General features: G+C 36.4%; 2 protein-coding genes across 2 annotated transcripts; both read right to left on the bottom strand.

The window, feature by feature from the left end:
• Positions 1–2,106: 2,106 nt before the first annotated feature.
• On the bottom strand, positions 2,107–2,442 carry LOC138904516 (protein yippee-like At5g53940). Its single transcript, XM_070193021.1, has one exon. It carries the CDS (start codon positions 2,440–2,442, stop codon positions 2,107–2,109), a length of 336 nt encoding a protein of 111 aa, XP_070049122.1.
• Positions 2,443–16,566: 14,124 nt separating this feature from the next.
• On the bottom strand, positions 16,567–17,034 carry LOC108947284 (uncharacterized mitochondrial protein AtMg00810-like). The gene has a single exon (XM_070193020.1). It carries the CDS (start codon positions 17,032–17,034, stop codon positions 16,567–16,569), a length of 468 nt encoding a protein of 155 aa, XP_070049121.1.
• Between the last annotated feature and the right edge of the window lie 728 nt (positions 17,035–17,762).

Here is a 17,762-nt window from a genome sequence, read left to right as displayed (position 1 = left end):
TTTAATTCAATTATTTACTTTTCTTAGATCATTCGTGTTAAATTAAATCACATATTCTTTAAATTGCGTATAAATTCAATTGTTACTCATTTTAAGGTAACAGTTTGGTGCCCACAGTTGGGATAAGGAAAATAGTGGTGATTTAATATGAATCTCCATAACACACCCTATCCTTCGTGTTGTTGATAAAGTGACGAAGGAGAATCACGATCCTCCAAAAGGACGTATGGATCTGCCCGAGCAGACCTCGTACCTCTTACAAAAATTGAGGACCACCGTGTCCATCGGGCCAAGCGTGAAGGGGTACGTATAAATGCTCAAGTACCCCTTCACGTGCATTGTGATGTCCTCATCAGGACCGGTGATGACTACTTCCTTGCCTTCCCACTTGTAATCCTCCCGAACCGTTGAGAGCGTGTCTTCGGTGATGGAGTCAGTGGCGGATCCAGAATTTTAGGTTCGTGGGTGCGTAACATTTTTGACGTAAAGTACTACCAATCACATTGTATAAGTACACAAATATTTGAATACGACGATAAAAAAATTAATAAAAAAACTCTTAATTTTATTATTATGGACGTTGCGAAATTGTAATGGATAAGACAACTAACATGAAAATAAATGGTGGGCTTTACCATTCTAGAGGACCACTTCGTCTTCAAACGAACTTTGGAGTCCCTTTTAAGTAGATTTTCGTTTTCTTTCTTTGTTATAGTGAATTAAATGAAGTTACAAAAAAAAAATTTAAAAGTTAAAACATAAATCAATGAAAAAGAATGAAAAAATAAGTAGTATTGGATCAAGATAGTGGCTAGTGAAAGAAAAAAAAAGTATACCTAATTGAATGGGGCAAAAGAAAGAAGCTTAGATAAATAAGGAAAATGCGTCCTAAAAAGGAGCCGTTAGAAGTGAAAATCGAACTTATAATACATACACTCTTTATCAAGGTCAATGGGTGCTTAAGCCCCCAAATTTGATATGTACATCCGTCACTGGATGGAGCAGATATACCTCCACACCTCCTCACCACGATCTTCTTGTTTGGAGGTCTTCTTGACCTTAAAATCATTATCTGTGGAACAACCTCCGGGGATAAAATCCTTAAGAGGAGGTTCCGGGACTACTGCCAGTAGGGTCGCTTCGATATCAGCGGTCGAGGTAGAAGTTGAAGGAGCGGTATTTTGAGGCACAAATTTCGAGGTTTTTGCCATCTTTAGCTCAGAATATGAAGGTTTAAAGGCGGATATGAAGGTTTGAAGATGGGCATGAAGATATGAAGGTCTGACTCGAAGATTCAAAGTTTATCGAATTATCCATATTTAGTATGATTTCAGCCATTCATCAAGTTTTTAATTGGTGCTATTTAAAAAGAGATATCGGTTTTATGGCTAATTACATGAAAATTTTCACAAGTGATTGGTACAAAATAACACAAGTGACTGATAAATAAAACATAAGAAATCTTTATAAGATAATTTTTCATTCAAATTGTAACTACGTATAAAAATATTTTTTTTGTTTAACGGTAAGCCCTACAAACGAATTTGAATTTTAAAAATGAAATGGTGCTTATTAAATATCAAATTTCTTAATACTAAAACTTTCTATTTTGCCGAACTTTTTTTAAAAGTAATTTTGCCCTCTGGCGGCGACGACCTTTTTTATATCATTCGAAGCAGCCTTCAAGGTACATACATGACTTGATTAAACCAATTCCGAAACATCTATTTATCTTCTACCACTAGTCGAACCCTCTGTCTGTGATCTTTTCTCGAATGTGAATCTCATGTGTAGAGCAAAATTATGCCCTAAAGTAAGAAATCGTTTTTGACTTTTCCCCTCTAGACATACCAGAAATTGTGGTGATTGAAAAATAAAACAATCTTTCAAGAGCCGAAACTAAACTTATTTGCATATATGAAATGCTGGTATTAATGTGAAAATGAAAAAGATAATGACAAAGCTTGAATCTAGTTTTGTTAAGAGAAAATATAGCAAGATGATAACTATTTTTATTAATTCTTTGGATAAGTCGAACAAGATACAACCATAAAAATATATCATTTTAATTAATAAGATACAAAGGAAACCAAGATTATGCATCACTCATGCTTGAACAAAGAAAATATGTCCTTTTTCAAGGACAAAATTCCCTTCTTTACACTTGTGATTATTGCCATATGGGGTTGCCACATATTTCCAGCCAACAATTTGCCCACAACAACAACAAAATATATCTGCAATTGTGTGCATTTCAGAAAGTATCATTTTCTCCTCATTAGGTCCAAAAGTTATATTTACCACATTTCTGAACAAGTATGCTTTTTCCTTGTGGCAAATAAAATCCTTTAACATAAGGTTATTAGTAAGGGCAAGTTGGGTTTTGCAGATTTTGCAGTTAACAGTTTTGCCTTCAAGATCCACCAAAAATAACCTCCCCATTTTTTACACTAAAGTAAAAGCAGGAATTTGAGGCTTAGCAAAAATAATAGAAGAGAATGGAATAGAATAGAGAAGATGGTCTCCAATTTAAAGCAAAAAAAAGTAGTAGTAGAATCCCTAAGTGGATCTCCAGTATTAGTTTTTCTGGAAATATAATATATTAGAGACCATATTTTAATAAATTAACTTAGTCAAAACTTAAATAACTTGTATGATTTTATATTTTGCTTAAAGTAAATATGACGCTCATGTATGATGTATCTGCTCATGCACAGACATAGCGACATGCTGCAGACTATGTTACATGCAGATAAAATTAATAAAACTGAAACAAACATGTGATTGCAACAATCTACATTTTTTGCGTGTATTTAGTTAATAAGTTGTTAAGGCTATCTTAGTAGGACTAAATTGCGTCAGTATCTCTTTCATTTTATGGAGGAATGCATAAAGTGTAGCTTTACCTTTTTTTATTTTTTAGAAAAAGTTATTTCTGTAATATAAGGTTTTTTTCCAACCTATAATATAACGTTTTAGGGATATATATATATATATATATATATATATATATATATATATATATATATATTTCCGATGACTAATATCGTTTGAAAAACTAATTTGCTCAAGACATTAACTTAGTAAATAAAATATCCCACTAAATTAGTTTGTTCATTATGTAATTAATTTGTATAATATTTTACTTGATTATAGTAAATATGATGCTTATATAATTACTCATGCATAGAAATAACGACTATTGAAAAATCTGTGTTACATGCTGATAAAATTAATAAAATATAAAAAAAATACGTGTGTGCAATAATGCGTATAAGTTTTACGTGCATTTAATTAATAAGTTATTAAAATTATGCTAATGAAGATTTGCGTAGAGGTTTGACTAAATTGCTTTAGTATCTCTTGAAATTATAATTACCAACTTACTTGTAACGACCCAGCCGGTGATTTTGAGGGTTATAGTCTCATTCCCCCATTTACTGCTCATCTTATGCTTAATAGTTGCTATGTGACTTGCCGGGGTAGTTGAGTCGGTTCCGGGGAGGTTTCGGAATGAGTTGAGACACTTAGTCTCAAGGTTAGAAGCTTAAGTTGAAAATTGTGACCAGATATTGACTTATGTGTAAATGGCTCCGGAATGGAGTTTTGATGGTTATGTTAGCTCCATTGGGTGATTTTATACTTAGGAATGAGTCCAGATAGTGATTTGGAGGTCCGTAGTTGAATTAGGCTTGAAATGGCGAAAGTTGGAAATTTAGAAGTTTGACCGAGAGTTGACTTTTTGGTTATCGGGCTCGGATTGAGGTTTTAGGAGTTCGAGTAGGTCCGTTGTGTCATTTGTGACTTGTGTGAAAAATTTACAGTCAATCAAAAGTGATTTCATAGGTTTCGACATCGAATATTGAAGTTAGAAATTCAAAAGTTCATTAGGCTTGAGTCGATGCGTGATTCGTGATTTTAGCGTTGTTTGATGTGATTTGAAGGCTCGAATAAGTTCATATCGTATTTTAGAACTTGTTTGTATATTTGGTTGAGGTCCTGGGGGCCTCGGGTGAAGTTCGGATGGTTAACGGATCAAGTTGAAATCTGAAAGACTGTTGAAGCTCACCAGGTCTGGTGCAATCGCACCCGCAGAGTTTTGATCGCAGGTGCGAGCAGGAGAGGGAAAATGCGGCCTGGAGAGGAGCATGCAGTGGTCGGTAGTGCGAGAAAATTTCCGCACCTGCGTGGTCGTAGATACGGAGTAAGGGATGCGGAAGCGGGCTCAGAGAGGAAGCTGGTGAGCGCAGATACGGAGGGAGTTCCGCAGATGCGGACTCGTACCTGTGCGTGTGGGATCGCAGAAGCGAAGAAAGAGATCCCAGGCTTGGGTGATCGCAGAGAAATGTCCGCACCTGCGTGATCGCAGATGCGGTTAAGTAGGTCGCAGGTGCGAAAGCATCGGTAGTGTTATATCCGAAGGGTTTTGTGATTTTTCTCATTTTGGACCTTGCAAACTCGGATTGGGGCGATTTCTGAGAGGGATTTAGAGGGATTTCTTGATGTAAGTCACTTGTGATCATTTGTATTCAATAGTTTTGGTTCCCCATTGAATTTCCCACCTAGTTTGTGTGTTTTTGAGGTGTAATTTTGGGAGTTTGAGGCTAGGAATTTGGAGAGTTTAATTTGGGAATTTGAGCGACGATTTAGTGTTGGATTTTAGTAAATTTGCTATGGTTGGACTCGTGGTTGAATGGGCTTCCGGATTTTATAACTTTTATGGGATTCCGAGACGTGAGCCGGGGTGTTGACTTTTGAGTTGACTTTTAGTTAATAACTTAGTATTTTCTTGTGGAATTAATTCCTTTCGCTTGTGTTGATTGTATCGAATTGTTTGTGGCTAGATTTGAGGTATTTGGAGGCCGATTCAAGAGGCAAGGGCTTATTGGAGTAGAGATTTGCACGATTTGAGGTAAGTAACACTTCTAAACTTGGTTCTGAGGATATAAAACCCAAAATTACGTGTTATATGATTGGTGTGGAGGTGACGCACATGCTAGGTGACGGGCGTGTGGGCGTGCACCGTAAGAATTGTGACTTGGTCGATTCCATGGAATTGTATAGTTGATTAATCTTGTCATTACCCGTGTTTTTACCATATGTTCGAGAAGTTGAGCTGCCAGTCATGTTAGAAATCATGCTTAGGCTACGTATTGGTACTGTTGAGACCCACAGAGGTCGTGTTACATATTGAATTATTTGCTTAATTTACCATTGTGTACTCAGTCACAACTATTGTTTGCATATTATATCTTAGTCTTTGTTGTCCTTTATTGATACATTATAGCATCATTGTTTCTGCTGATTATCATGATTCTTATGAGCCCGAGAGACTAGAGAGATTGATGACTGAGTGAGGCCGAGGGCCTGATTGTGAGGATATTTATGGGATCAGACTGCACGCCACAACAAGTTTATTTGATTCATGCCATGATTGGCTTATTATAGCGCTTGGGCTGGAATTGTCCCTCCGGAGTCTGCATATCCACAGTAAGCACATGTACATACTGAGTGCGAGTGCCGAGCGATTGTGAGGATGAGTGACTGTGAGGAACGAGTGAATGAGAGGACTGAGCGGCTGATACTCTGAGAGTATGCATATGATTCCATTACTGTTTTGTACGTTAGTTGGCATATATAACCGTCATGTAGACACTGAGATGTACCATATCTTGTTTCAATTGAACTTGACATGATTTACCTGTTTGGGCTTTAACTGTTGAACTTGAAAGCATGCCTACATTTCTGCACTGTTATTCTGTAATTGAACTGTACCTATGGAGTTCGTCACTACTTTCAGCCCAATAGTTAGACTTGTTACTTACTGAGTTGGTTGTACTCACGCTACATCCTGCATTTTGTGTACAGATCCAGGTGTTTCTGGACACGATGGTTGTTGATCATTAGAGTTTACCGACATTCGAAGATTATCGAGGTAGCTGCGCTAGCGTCCGCAGACTTTGACTCTCCTCCCCTATCCCTCAGTCTTATTTACTTAGTTTCAGTTTTTCTTAGACAATATTTTAGACTTATATTGTATATATGCTCATGTACTCAGTGACATCCTGATTTTGGGAAACTTATAATTCGAGTTGTGTCATTTTATTCGGTTTACGAGATCTTTTACTTATCTAAAATTTGTTTTAGTATACTCTAAATTTGAAAGTATTGGAAGTGTTTGAGTTGTCGACTTGCCTAGTAACATGATAGGCGCCATCACGACAGGTTGAGTTAGGGTCGTGACAATACTGCTATTTTTTCAGATATACATCATCCATATAGATTTTGATTAGTTATTACTAGATTCAAAGTACCATAAAAACAGAAAAAGATAGAAAATCTAATTATTTCTAATATCTAGTGTTCATTTCATAAATACAACGAACGTTAAACATTAATATTAGTGCTATTACGCATTAACAAACAAATATGGCATGCTGGAAAACTATGAGACATGCAGATAACAAGATTGATAAAATTTAGAAAGTTTGCGATAATATATATTTATTTTACGTATATTTAATTAGTAAATGTTTAACGGTATGCTGGTGAAATCTGTGAATACGTATCGACTAAATTTACTTAGTATTTCAAAAACAGTAATTACTAACATACTAAAATTTCATGAGATATATATAATCATATATAGGGTCGTCAAAATGGGCTTGGTCCGTGAGACCAGCCCAACCCATTCCGCTATTTGGGTAGGGTTGGTTTGGGATATTTAGCCCATTTAAAAGTGAGACGTATAAGCCCGGCCCAAGTCAGTCGGTTGGCCCTTGATGCTTGACCGAGGCTGGGCTTGGGCCGGCCCGTGGGCCAAAAATTAATTTTTAAATTTTAATATTTAATATTTAAAAAAAATAAAAAGTAAAAACCCTATTAACTATAATCCCCAAAATTAGATTGCTCATTTATACTTCCATATCAAATAGAATTTAGATTTTTGATACGCATGTAGTATGACAAGATTAGTTTTTCTTTTGCTTAATTAACAACGAACTAGGAAGGTTTTAAGTGTCCAATAATATTATTTTTTTCAAAAGAAAATATTACTTTAAGTGGCCAATGATCAGTTTGGTTACTTTAATATATTGTTAATAATTAAACTGCTCTTCAGTATAGAAAATGGTCAAGTTTTAATACCCAAAAAAAAATTGACAACACTAGCAAAATTCATAAATTTTAAAAATTTTATGGACTATAATGATAAAATCAGCAAATGATGTTAAACCTAAATTAAAAAACCTCAACATATAAACTTATTGAAGCAATTCCTGAACCTGAGGAAAGTAAAAGAAAAGTATTAAAAAAATATTTATGTCACATTAAAAATGAAGAGCTAGAGATATAAAGAATTTGCATTTCAATTACGAGATTCCTTGTTAAATATCAAGATTCTTGTACGCTCTAAACAAAGAGAAGTCGTTCATATGATTAAGAGACTATGTAACGAAGAAATATTTAAAGATTTGAAAAAAAAATCTAAAAACATTGAAGGGTCGGGCCGCCCTAGCCCACAACCCTATTAGGGCTGGGTTGGGCTGGCCACTATAAGGCCCATTTAAGTGGCGGGACGGCCCGCCCTAGCCCACCAAATTTAAAAGCCTACGAGGCTTGTGTTGGGTCGGGCTGACCCGTTTTGACTAATAATATAGATTTTGATTAGTTAACACAATTACTAACTTACTTATATTTTCTTAATTTATATAATTCATATAGATTCTGATTATTTATTATTAGATTTTATGTACCGTAAAATAGAAAAAACTTAGAAAATAAAATTATTTCAACTTAAAATATAATTAATTCTTTTCATAAATTATAACAAACTTTAAACATTAATATTAATGCGAGTTACGTAATAACAAACATCTACATTGTATCCATATTGAATATTGAATAAACCAAAAGACTTACTATTATCAAATATACTGCTTTACATTTAGCATAACATTTCTACAGACTAATGTTCTCAAGCAAGAGAGTATATACTAAGCCAATAATTTGTAAAATTAAGATCAACGGAAATATTGGTCGGACTGAGATGAATGAAGAAGAGACCATCTTTTAATAAATTAACTTATTCAACACGTAAATAATTGTGATTTTATATTTGCTTAAAGTAAATATGACGCTCATGTATCTACTCATGCACAGACATAGCGATAGCGATATTCTGCAAAACTATGTTACATGTAGATATAATTAGTAAAACTAAAAACAAACATGTGTTTGCAACAATTTACATGTTATACGTGTATTTAATTAATAAGTTGTTAATGCTATGTTAGTGAAGATTTGTAAACAAGTTCGACTAAATTGCGTTAGTATTTCTTAGATTTTCTCATATATATATATATATATATATATATATATATATATATATATATATATATATATTTGTACGACCTGATTTTAAGTACCATAAAAATAGAAGAAATTAGAAGACTTGACTATTTCACCTTAATATTCAATTAGTTGATCCTTTTCGTAATACAAGTGTTAAATGTTGATATTAATACAACGTATGCGTTAACAGACAAATACGTTCTATTTAGCTATTATTGTAAAAATAAAAAAGATAATCAATGCCACATCAGTAAATATTTATTTGCATTTCGTATCTATACCAAATAAAACAGTAGTTAAAAATTAAAGTGAAAGTATATATCACTTAATAATGATTAAGTGACTAATGTGCGTATGAAAAATATTTTATCTCGTATTCACTGATTTTATGTAAATATTGGGGGCAATTTTTTGTTTTTACCATACTATGTTAAAAGGAAGTTGTCACTGACCCTAATTTCACACCTTATGATGTCGTGATGACACCTAGTCTCTAAGACTAGGTAAGCCTAACACATGCTGATTTAATAACAGAACTGAACTATTTAATCATTTGTCATAAATGATTAAATGACATACATAGCCGTAAGCGGTCAATAGTTATACATTTTCACAAAATCGGAAGTACGGAGTCATAAGTACAACTAAAACACACTAGAATTTCTAAACACAATATTGTTTTGAATTACAATTTAACAGTCGCATAATGAAGTAAGATGGTGACTCCGAAGCCTGCGAACGTCAACCAAGTATACCCTGAAGTCTCCCGCTGCGCATACGCAACTCTCAACAACACAATCAGAATACCTGAATTTGCACAAAAAAGTGCAGAAGCGTAGCATGAGTACACCACAACGGTACCCAGTAAGTATCAAGTCTAACCTCGGTAGAATAGTGATGAGGCCAGGTCAAGACGCCTACTAGACGTAGAAACATGTTCATGATATACCTAAGCTAACAATAGAAAGAACATCAATGTAGACCAACGGCGGAAAAATTATAGATTTATAACCAACAATGAAGTAATAGAATTTGTTAAACAAAAACATGATAACAATTTTAAGTAAGGTAAATATCTAACATGGCGATGAGTATAATTTGAGAACCCAATCATAGTAAAAGTGCGATAACCATTTAGAATAATAAGGCACCGAGTGAGATAACGAGTTCTATCTTAAGAGGCACATAAAATAAAATATGTTAATAATTATTTTATTTAAACTATTATGTTACCAACAACTCAACATAATATGATATAGTGACTCCACGTAATTAAATTCACATTGACAATCAATTCACCAAGTTATAACGGAGGCACAAATTGGCATGTTAAAGCAACAAAATAAATCACGTAGAATGCATGACTCACACAAGAAATCACAATCGTTCCAACACCAAGATAACAACAAATAACCAAACACAATCAAAATACGGATGGATGATTGAAGGAAGAACAATGACCGTTCAAATCAATAAGTTGTTCCAACATGGAATGTACAACAACCGAGGTACCGCCTCGTATTCATATTTCACAATTTCAATCACAATCTTTCCTTATATCTGTGATGACCCAATATGTCATCTTTAATTTTAAACATGTATTTCTATGTTCTGAGACCTCGAATAGCACCTTACAGCATTCTTCGACTTGTGTGCGCAGTTCATAAATTTTTCCGAAAAGTTTTTATGTGAAAAATTAATTAAAATGTAAAATGGAGCTTCAAAACTCATTTGAGTTGACTTCGATCAATATTTTGAGCAAATAGACCCGAATCAGTATTTTGACTGTTCCGGTAGATCCGTATCGTGATTTGGGACTTGGGCGTATACCCGGAATCGAATTTGGAGGTCCCTAAATTGAGTTATCGCCATTTATTGAAAATTAGAAGTTTAAATTGAGGTCCTGAATCGATATCAGACTCGGATTGAGATTCCGAGAGTTGGAATAGCCTCGTTATGTCATTTATGACTTGTGCGCCAAATCATTCCGGATTCATTTACTAAGTTTCGGCACGGGATTTGTAAAGTGAAAATTTCACAAACTCATAAGTCCGAATCGAGGTGTGAATTATAATTTCGATATTATTTGACATGATTTGAGACCCCGAGTAAGTCTGTATTATGTTATGGGACTTGTTGGAATATTCGAACGAGGTCCCGAGGGGCTCGGGTGAGTTTTGGATGAGTTTCAGACCATTTTTGTTCAAGAACACAGGTCTGGTTCTGGTGCGTCGCACTTGCGCAATTTTGGCCGCAGGTGCGTGGCCACTTTTGCAGAATTTTGGTCACTTCTGCGACGATGTCACTGGCCATTCCCTGGCCACTTCTGCGGTGCATTTCACACACTAGCGATGCCGTTTCTGCGGCTGGCAGACCGCAAATGCGGAGGTCTCGCTTCTCCGGCTTCATTTGCGCTTCTGCAACGTGAAGGTCCGCAGATGCGGTCCTCTGCTTGGAAGCCCTATTCCGAAAATGCGAGCTTTGTCTCACAAATACGAGCCCGATGATGTGGAAATTTGTCCTCAGATGCGAAAATGCTGGACATAATACATAAAATCGGGTGTTAGCTATTTTTACTCATTTTTGAGCTTTGAGTCTCGAATTTGGGCAATTCCAAAGGGGTTTTTCACGACTTCGACTTGGGTAAGTGTTCTATATCCGAAAGTGATTATATCTCATAAATTCATATTTATATTCATTGTTTATTTCGGATTTAGATAGAAAAAATTGGAATTTTTGTAAAACTTTTCAAAAACAAAAATTTAGGATTTGAAAGACAATCCGATGTCGGAATTCGATAATTTTAGTATGGTTGAACTCGTATCAAAACGAATGTCCAGATTCCGTGATTTTTCATTGGGTTTCGAAAAGTGGGCCCCGCATTGACTGTTGGCTGACTTTTTCGAAAATGACTTAAATTAAGTCTCTTTCGAATTATGAATAATTTCTAAAGCTCCAACTGAATTGTTGGTCAATAATTTGATAGGTTTGATTGGTTTGGAGACTAATTCAAAAGGAAAAGGTGTGGTCGAGTGATCACTTGAAATTGTAAAACAAGGTAAGTGTCGTGGTTAACCTTGACTTGAGGGAATAGAACCCTTGAATTATTTGTTACGTGAATTTCATGTGTAACGACGTATAGGCGAGGTGACGAGTGTCTATACGTCGTCAAATTTATTGTTTGAATATTTATCTGAAAAACATAAATCAATTTAAATCATGAATTAATTATTATATTAATTGTTTCTCTCATATTCCTTGTCCAATATTATGTCTTGAATTCATGATATAACTGCTACATGACAATTTGAATATTAAATATTAAATTGCATATTTTCTCCGTGATTTCCATAATTAATTGCTACTTGTCATTACTTGCTTCCTAAATAAATCATAATTATTGTATGCCTTGTTGCCTAATAATTTCTTATTGAATGTGGTATTTATTGGAGTATTTTTACATTTAAGAGTTGTTAAATTAATTTGTTGGAGCGGGTTGCACGCCACAACGGATTTATTTTAAGTTTATATTGTTGGAGCGGGTTGCACGCCGCAAACGGAGTTTCATTGAAAGTTTATATTGTTGGAGCGGGTTGCACGCCGCAACGGAATTTAATTATATTGTTGGGTCGGGTTGCACGCCGCAATGAATTTTATTCGAAGTTTATATTGTTGGAACGGGTTGCACGCTACAACGGAAATTAATTGAAGGTTTATGACTGCTGGATTGACTTCAATTATTGATACGATTTACCTGACTTATCTCTATTGACTTGAGGGAATAGAACCCTTGAATTATTTGTTACGTGAATTTCATGTGTAACGACGTATAGGCGAGGTGACGAGTGTCTATACGTCGTCAAATTTATTGTTTGAATATTTATCTGAAAATCATAAATCAATTTAAATCATGAATTAATTATTATATTAATTGTTTCTCTCATATTCCTTGTCCAATATTATGTCTTGAATTCATGATATAACTGCTACATGACAATTTGAATATTAAATATTAAATTGCATATTTTCTCCGTGATTTCCATAATTAATTGCTACTTGTCATTACTTGCTTCCTAAATAAATCATAATTATTGTATGCCTTGTTGCCTAATAATTTCTTATTGAATGTGGTATTTATTGGAGTATTTTTACATTTAAGAGTTGTTAAATTAATTTGTTGGAGCGGGTTGCACGCCACAACGGATTTATTTTAAGTTTATATTGTTGGAGCGGGTTGCACGCCGCAAACGGAGTTTCATTGAAAGTTTATATTGTTGGAGCGGGTTGCACGCCGCAACGGAATTTAATTATATTGTTGGGTCGGGTTGCACGCCGCAATGAATTTTATTCGAAGTTTATATTGTTGGAACGGGTTGCACGCTACAACGGAAATTAATTGAAGGTTTATGACTGCTGGATTGACTTCAATTATTGATACGATTTACCTGACTTATCTCTATTATTATTATTATTATTATTATTATTATTATTATTATTATTATTATTATTATTATTATTATTATTATTATTATTATTATTATTATTATTATTATTATTATTATTATTATTATTATTATTATTATTATTATTATTATTATTATTATTATTATTATTATTATTATTATTATTATTATTATTATTATTATTATTATTATTATTATTATTATTATTATTATTATTATTATTATTATTATTATTATTATTATTATTATTATATATTATTATTATTATTATTATTATTATTATTATTATTATTATTATTATTATTATTATTATTATTATTATTATTATTATTATTATTATTATTATTACTTTGCTTAACACAGGGCAGTAGAGCAGGACTTCTTTCTCACCCTCACCCGTCATCCAACATGGTTCGCACCAGCGTTATTTGACTCGCTTAGTCCATCGCTGCTTGGCTCTACTTCAACCACTACAACCTGACGGTTCCCTTGCAGCTAAAAGAATGAGATAGAACACCTTTTCTGACATCAGGAGATGAAAGCAGTCAAGCAGGCAACAAAGTCGACTATTCGTCTTCACTTCCTCAAAAGTGCTAAAAAGAGCCCCTGGGCGCAGACCCTTCCCCAAGGGACTAAACGCATTCAGTTATCTTTCAAAGAGCTTATTCGAGAACAACCTATTCTAAAAGCAACCTATTTGAATTGGAAAACTGCTTCTTTTAGGGATGACTATTCTGCAGCGGTAATTGCAAACAGAAAGGGGGGATTGGTTTGAATAGCCCTATTGACCAGGAGAGTCAGTATTACCGCAGCTTTGACTCTGTTGCAGGTATGAAGTGAGTTCCATACCATGAAAAATATTTCAATGGGACCAGGAAGACAACCCACCACTGGAACTTGCTTTGCTCTCGCTCCGCTCGCTCCCACCTGTCTTCTTCCCACTATAGTGAAAGATCTTTCACTTCACCATAGCAGGAACCTCGCTAACCTTCTCGGCCAGTTAGTCTAACCACAGGGGTCCCCTCCTGCTTACCCACCCACCGTAAACGATTACTACCTTCAATATTATCAAGAATATTTAGACCTTATAGCTCTCAATCAAACCTTTGATCTCACGCCAAATTTTACTATTGGGATTTCCTATACAGGCCTGGGCCCTCTTAATATGCTGTAACCGCTGTTGATTAGACTCGAAGTGGTTCAGATCGGCGAAGTAGGCATCAATACCTCTGCCAATATCGGCATCTTCTTCTATCTGAAGGGGAAGGTTCCCTTGCTTATATAAAGAGAGAGTTTCTTCTATAATGGTCTTTATCTTGCTTTCGCAGAGGTCAAAGTGTTTTTCTATAGACCTCCACTCCTTAGACGAAATAAGATCTTTCCACTCCTTTTTTTCCAAAGCTGCCCAAATCTCATTCTGTGAGACTTCGCCTTCGACCACCGAAGTTCCTTCCACGGGTGGATTCCCGGGAACCTGCGGTAGCCCCTCTTGCCCCGCGTTCGACATGATTTGAACGACCTCTAAAAAGGGTTCTACGGCCTGTAGAAGTTCATTAAACATGATGGTTTGGTTCATTCTTTGACTGCTCTGCTCCCCCCAAACAAAAAGAGAGACTTTTTTAGATATATGTAGTTGCTTGGTTGTTGACCAAGGAAAAACATGGGAATAATTGGACGTAACATTCTTTAACCGCTTATTTACGATAAAACTAGTTGGATGAAAACAGCGCTCCTAAATGAAGCCTTTCTATTTTATATATATGATATATGATACCACCTGCCACAAAGAATATAATTTATATCTTCAAATCGCAAAAAGTCTGGTTTGAAGTGAAGGAACCCACGGGGCGGTAACTAGAAGGGAGGAATTCAAACCCGGCATTCAGCCATTCGGAGAAGAGTTGAGTTGCACTAAGAGACTTACGATTAAGTTCACTCAACTTCGCGGCGACAGTCCGGACTCACGGTTGGAGGGGAAGAAAAGTGCTGTTTTGTCGCAACAGCTATTGGGATTGGTCGAGTTCCAGCGGGGATCGGATCTTTGCAGCCGCACGTGCGAGCGGGACGATTCCCACCTCCATACTTAAGTTTCACGGATTCCACAAGATTTTTTTTGAAAGCCTATGATGCTCTGGAACACATACAGAAAGTTACCTACCGCTGACGCCTACCAGCAAGCTAGTAGACTTAACATACCGGAAATGACAAAGCGTAGCTCCCCTTATCACCTCCAGAGTCACAATGGATTTCGACAGTCAACTTCGGGACATGTAATTTCATGAAAGAGGTTAGAGAGAAAGCTCCTCAAAGCAGCCGTTATATTATTATACGATGCCACTTGCCATGGATAAGAATCCGATTCTCTATCTACGAATTGAGGAAAAAGGGGGGAGCTCGAAAACGGTGAATCTTGAGCTTTCTTCTCTTATTCAATTGATAGTTTGATCGAGGGCGAGCGGAGACAAGTCACTAACTACAGTGCCAAGGAAAGCAATTGCATGTATCAAGCATAGTGGCATGCTCTGTAGCCGGGGAATGAGCAATTAACTTAACTCTCCTTCGTTCGGCTTCACTTTCAACCTTCCCTAAAGCGAAGGAAAGAATCTGAGTGGAAGAGCCCCTAGCTGTAGTAGTGAAAGTAGTAGTAGCGGTCAGTCTTTTCTTTATGCTGTTACAGAAGCAATAGGCTTGGATGGGCGTGATAGCTTGAAGAAGGAGTACCGGGCTCAAGGCCCTTCTTATTTGACTTTGACTCTGCTGGAACTGGCTGGCTTCTGTTTTTGATGGCGCTTCTCTATGGAATCTTGTTCTTACTGCCTTCCTAAAGAGCTATGCGACGTCACAGATCAAGCTTTCCGAGTTGTTTATTTCCAAAACGAAACACCTTCGACTCTGTATCTAGATCTTTATTTAGAGGGTGGTAGCCCTATATCCTTTAGCTTCCACTTTACCATCAGATGCTTTTCTAGCTTCTCGGAAGGGGTCTGGATCCTGTTGCCGAAGCTCATAATTCCGGGTTTCGTGTATCAATGCTTCTAGATTAGTGTTAAGGGTGTGGTCGAAGATCAGGCTTGACTGACCGACTTCATTGACGGCGCATTTCGTTCTGGGTGGTGTTTCAGTAATTATGAGTGGCCTCTAAAGTCTTGGTAGCCTTTAGTCACTTTTGCTTACCTATCTTTTCCCATAGGATTCTAAACCTTCCCCTGATCTACGATCACCCTAGTTTGCACTTTTTTGTAAAAGTTTGTTGGTTCGGCAAATTATTAAGTGGCAGCTCTTTCTACGGATTCGTCTGCTGACGAGGATTCTGATGTTTCGGATGGAGATAGTTATGCTGATGCTGATGCCAAGGCTTATTCCACTACGGATACAAAAAGACAGAAAAGGGATTATTCCTCCTTTTCGGGATTTAGAAATTCATTTTCTTCCTTCCCCGAGCCCACCTTTAGCCCTTTCTTCAACTACTATTGTGGTAGGAACACATTCTTCGAGCAGGAGAACATTCTGATTTGAAAGAAAGTAAAAGCTAGGCTAGTTGCGGTGCCATCTTAATCTTCTAGTTTGCCGCGTCCTCTTGCTGCTTCCTGAGGAGATACTGAAGAAGCACGCAATGGAGACGGCGAGAACTTACGACAAGGTGCAACCTTGAAAGGAATAAGGTGGAAGCAGAGTATGAAGAGTTGTCACAAAAGAGAAGGAATGGGTGAGGAATTGACACATGTAAATCCTTTAGCAAGTAGGAGAGCCATCAAATTTCAGAAGCAGTGATAGCTAACGCTTTGTATTCAGCTTCTGCACTAGCACGGGCAACTGTTGGTTTCTTTTTAGAGCCCCAAGAAATTAGATTGTCACCAAAGTAAATGCAGAATCCAGTGGTTGAGCGACGAATTGTTGGACAACCAGCCCCGCATAAGAGTAACAAAAAAAAGTGTTGAGATAGGGCGATGAGGAAATCTAAGACCATAATATAATGGAGAGTGCCTTTCAAATACCTTAAAATGCGTTTAAGACACTGATCATGAACAGTGATGGGATTGGCCATAAACTGGCAGGCATGATTAACAGCATAGCTGAGGTCCGGTCGAGTGAGAGTGATATATTGGAGAGCACCAACAGTACTCCGATAGGCCTGAGGATCAGAGGGAGGTGTACCATCCAAAGCTGAAAGTTTAGAACCGGAAGCAATTTGTGTAGCACAAGGTTTGCAACCAAGCATGTTGGTCCGGCGGAATCAATCTAAAGCATATTTGGTTTGTGACAGAAGAAGGCCAGAGGAGTCACGCTGAGCTTCAATGCCAAGGAAGTCATTGAGATAACCCAAGTCCTTCATGGCAAAATATTTACTGAGACGGTGAATAAATTGAGTGAGAAGAGATCCGTTGTCACCAGTTAAGATGATGTCGTCAACATAAAGCAAAAGGACGATACAGCCAGTAGAGGAATGGTGAAGAAAGATAGATGGAGGTATCCGCAACACTCTGACGAAAGCCACTTTGGAGAAGATAGGTACTGAACCGTTGAAAGCATGCCAATTGTGCTTGACGAAGACCAACAATGGCCTTATGAAAGCGACAAAGATGAGTAGGCTTAGAAGGATCAACAAATCCAGGAGGTTGTTGCATGTATACCTCTTAAAGTCAAAGACCATGGAGGAAGGCATTTTTCACGTCAAGTTGGCGAATGGGCCAATTTCGTGAGATGGCAACTGCTAGAACTGAATTTAGTAGTCCGGAATGGTAAAGAAAACCATAATGGACTAAATTGATGAGAGGCATCCTTTCTTTAAGCGGTCCATATCTTGGCCACCACATCATTTTGAACTATTCAAGGACTGGTCCAATATTGAAGCATGCATCGAATCTGTATGATTGTAGTCTTAATTTGAATACCGCTCCGTGGGGATCTCGAAGAATGCATTTTTGTAGTCCAAGTAAAAGATAGGCA

The sequence above is a fragment of the Nicotiana tomentosiformis genome, chromosome 2 (genome assembly GCF_000390325.3).
Source record: "Nicotiana tomentosiformis chromosome 2, ASM39032v3, whole genome shotgun sequence".
NCBI classification, from domain to species: domain Eukaryota; kingdom Viridiplantae; phylum Streptophyta; class Magnoliopsida; order Solanales; family Solanaceae; genus Nicotiana; species Nicotiana tomentosiformis.
The sequence above is the reverse complement of the archived record's forward strand: the minus strand, read 5'-3'. Positions and strand labels throughout refer to the sequence as shown.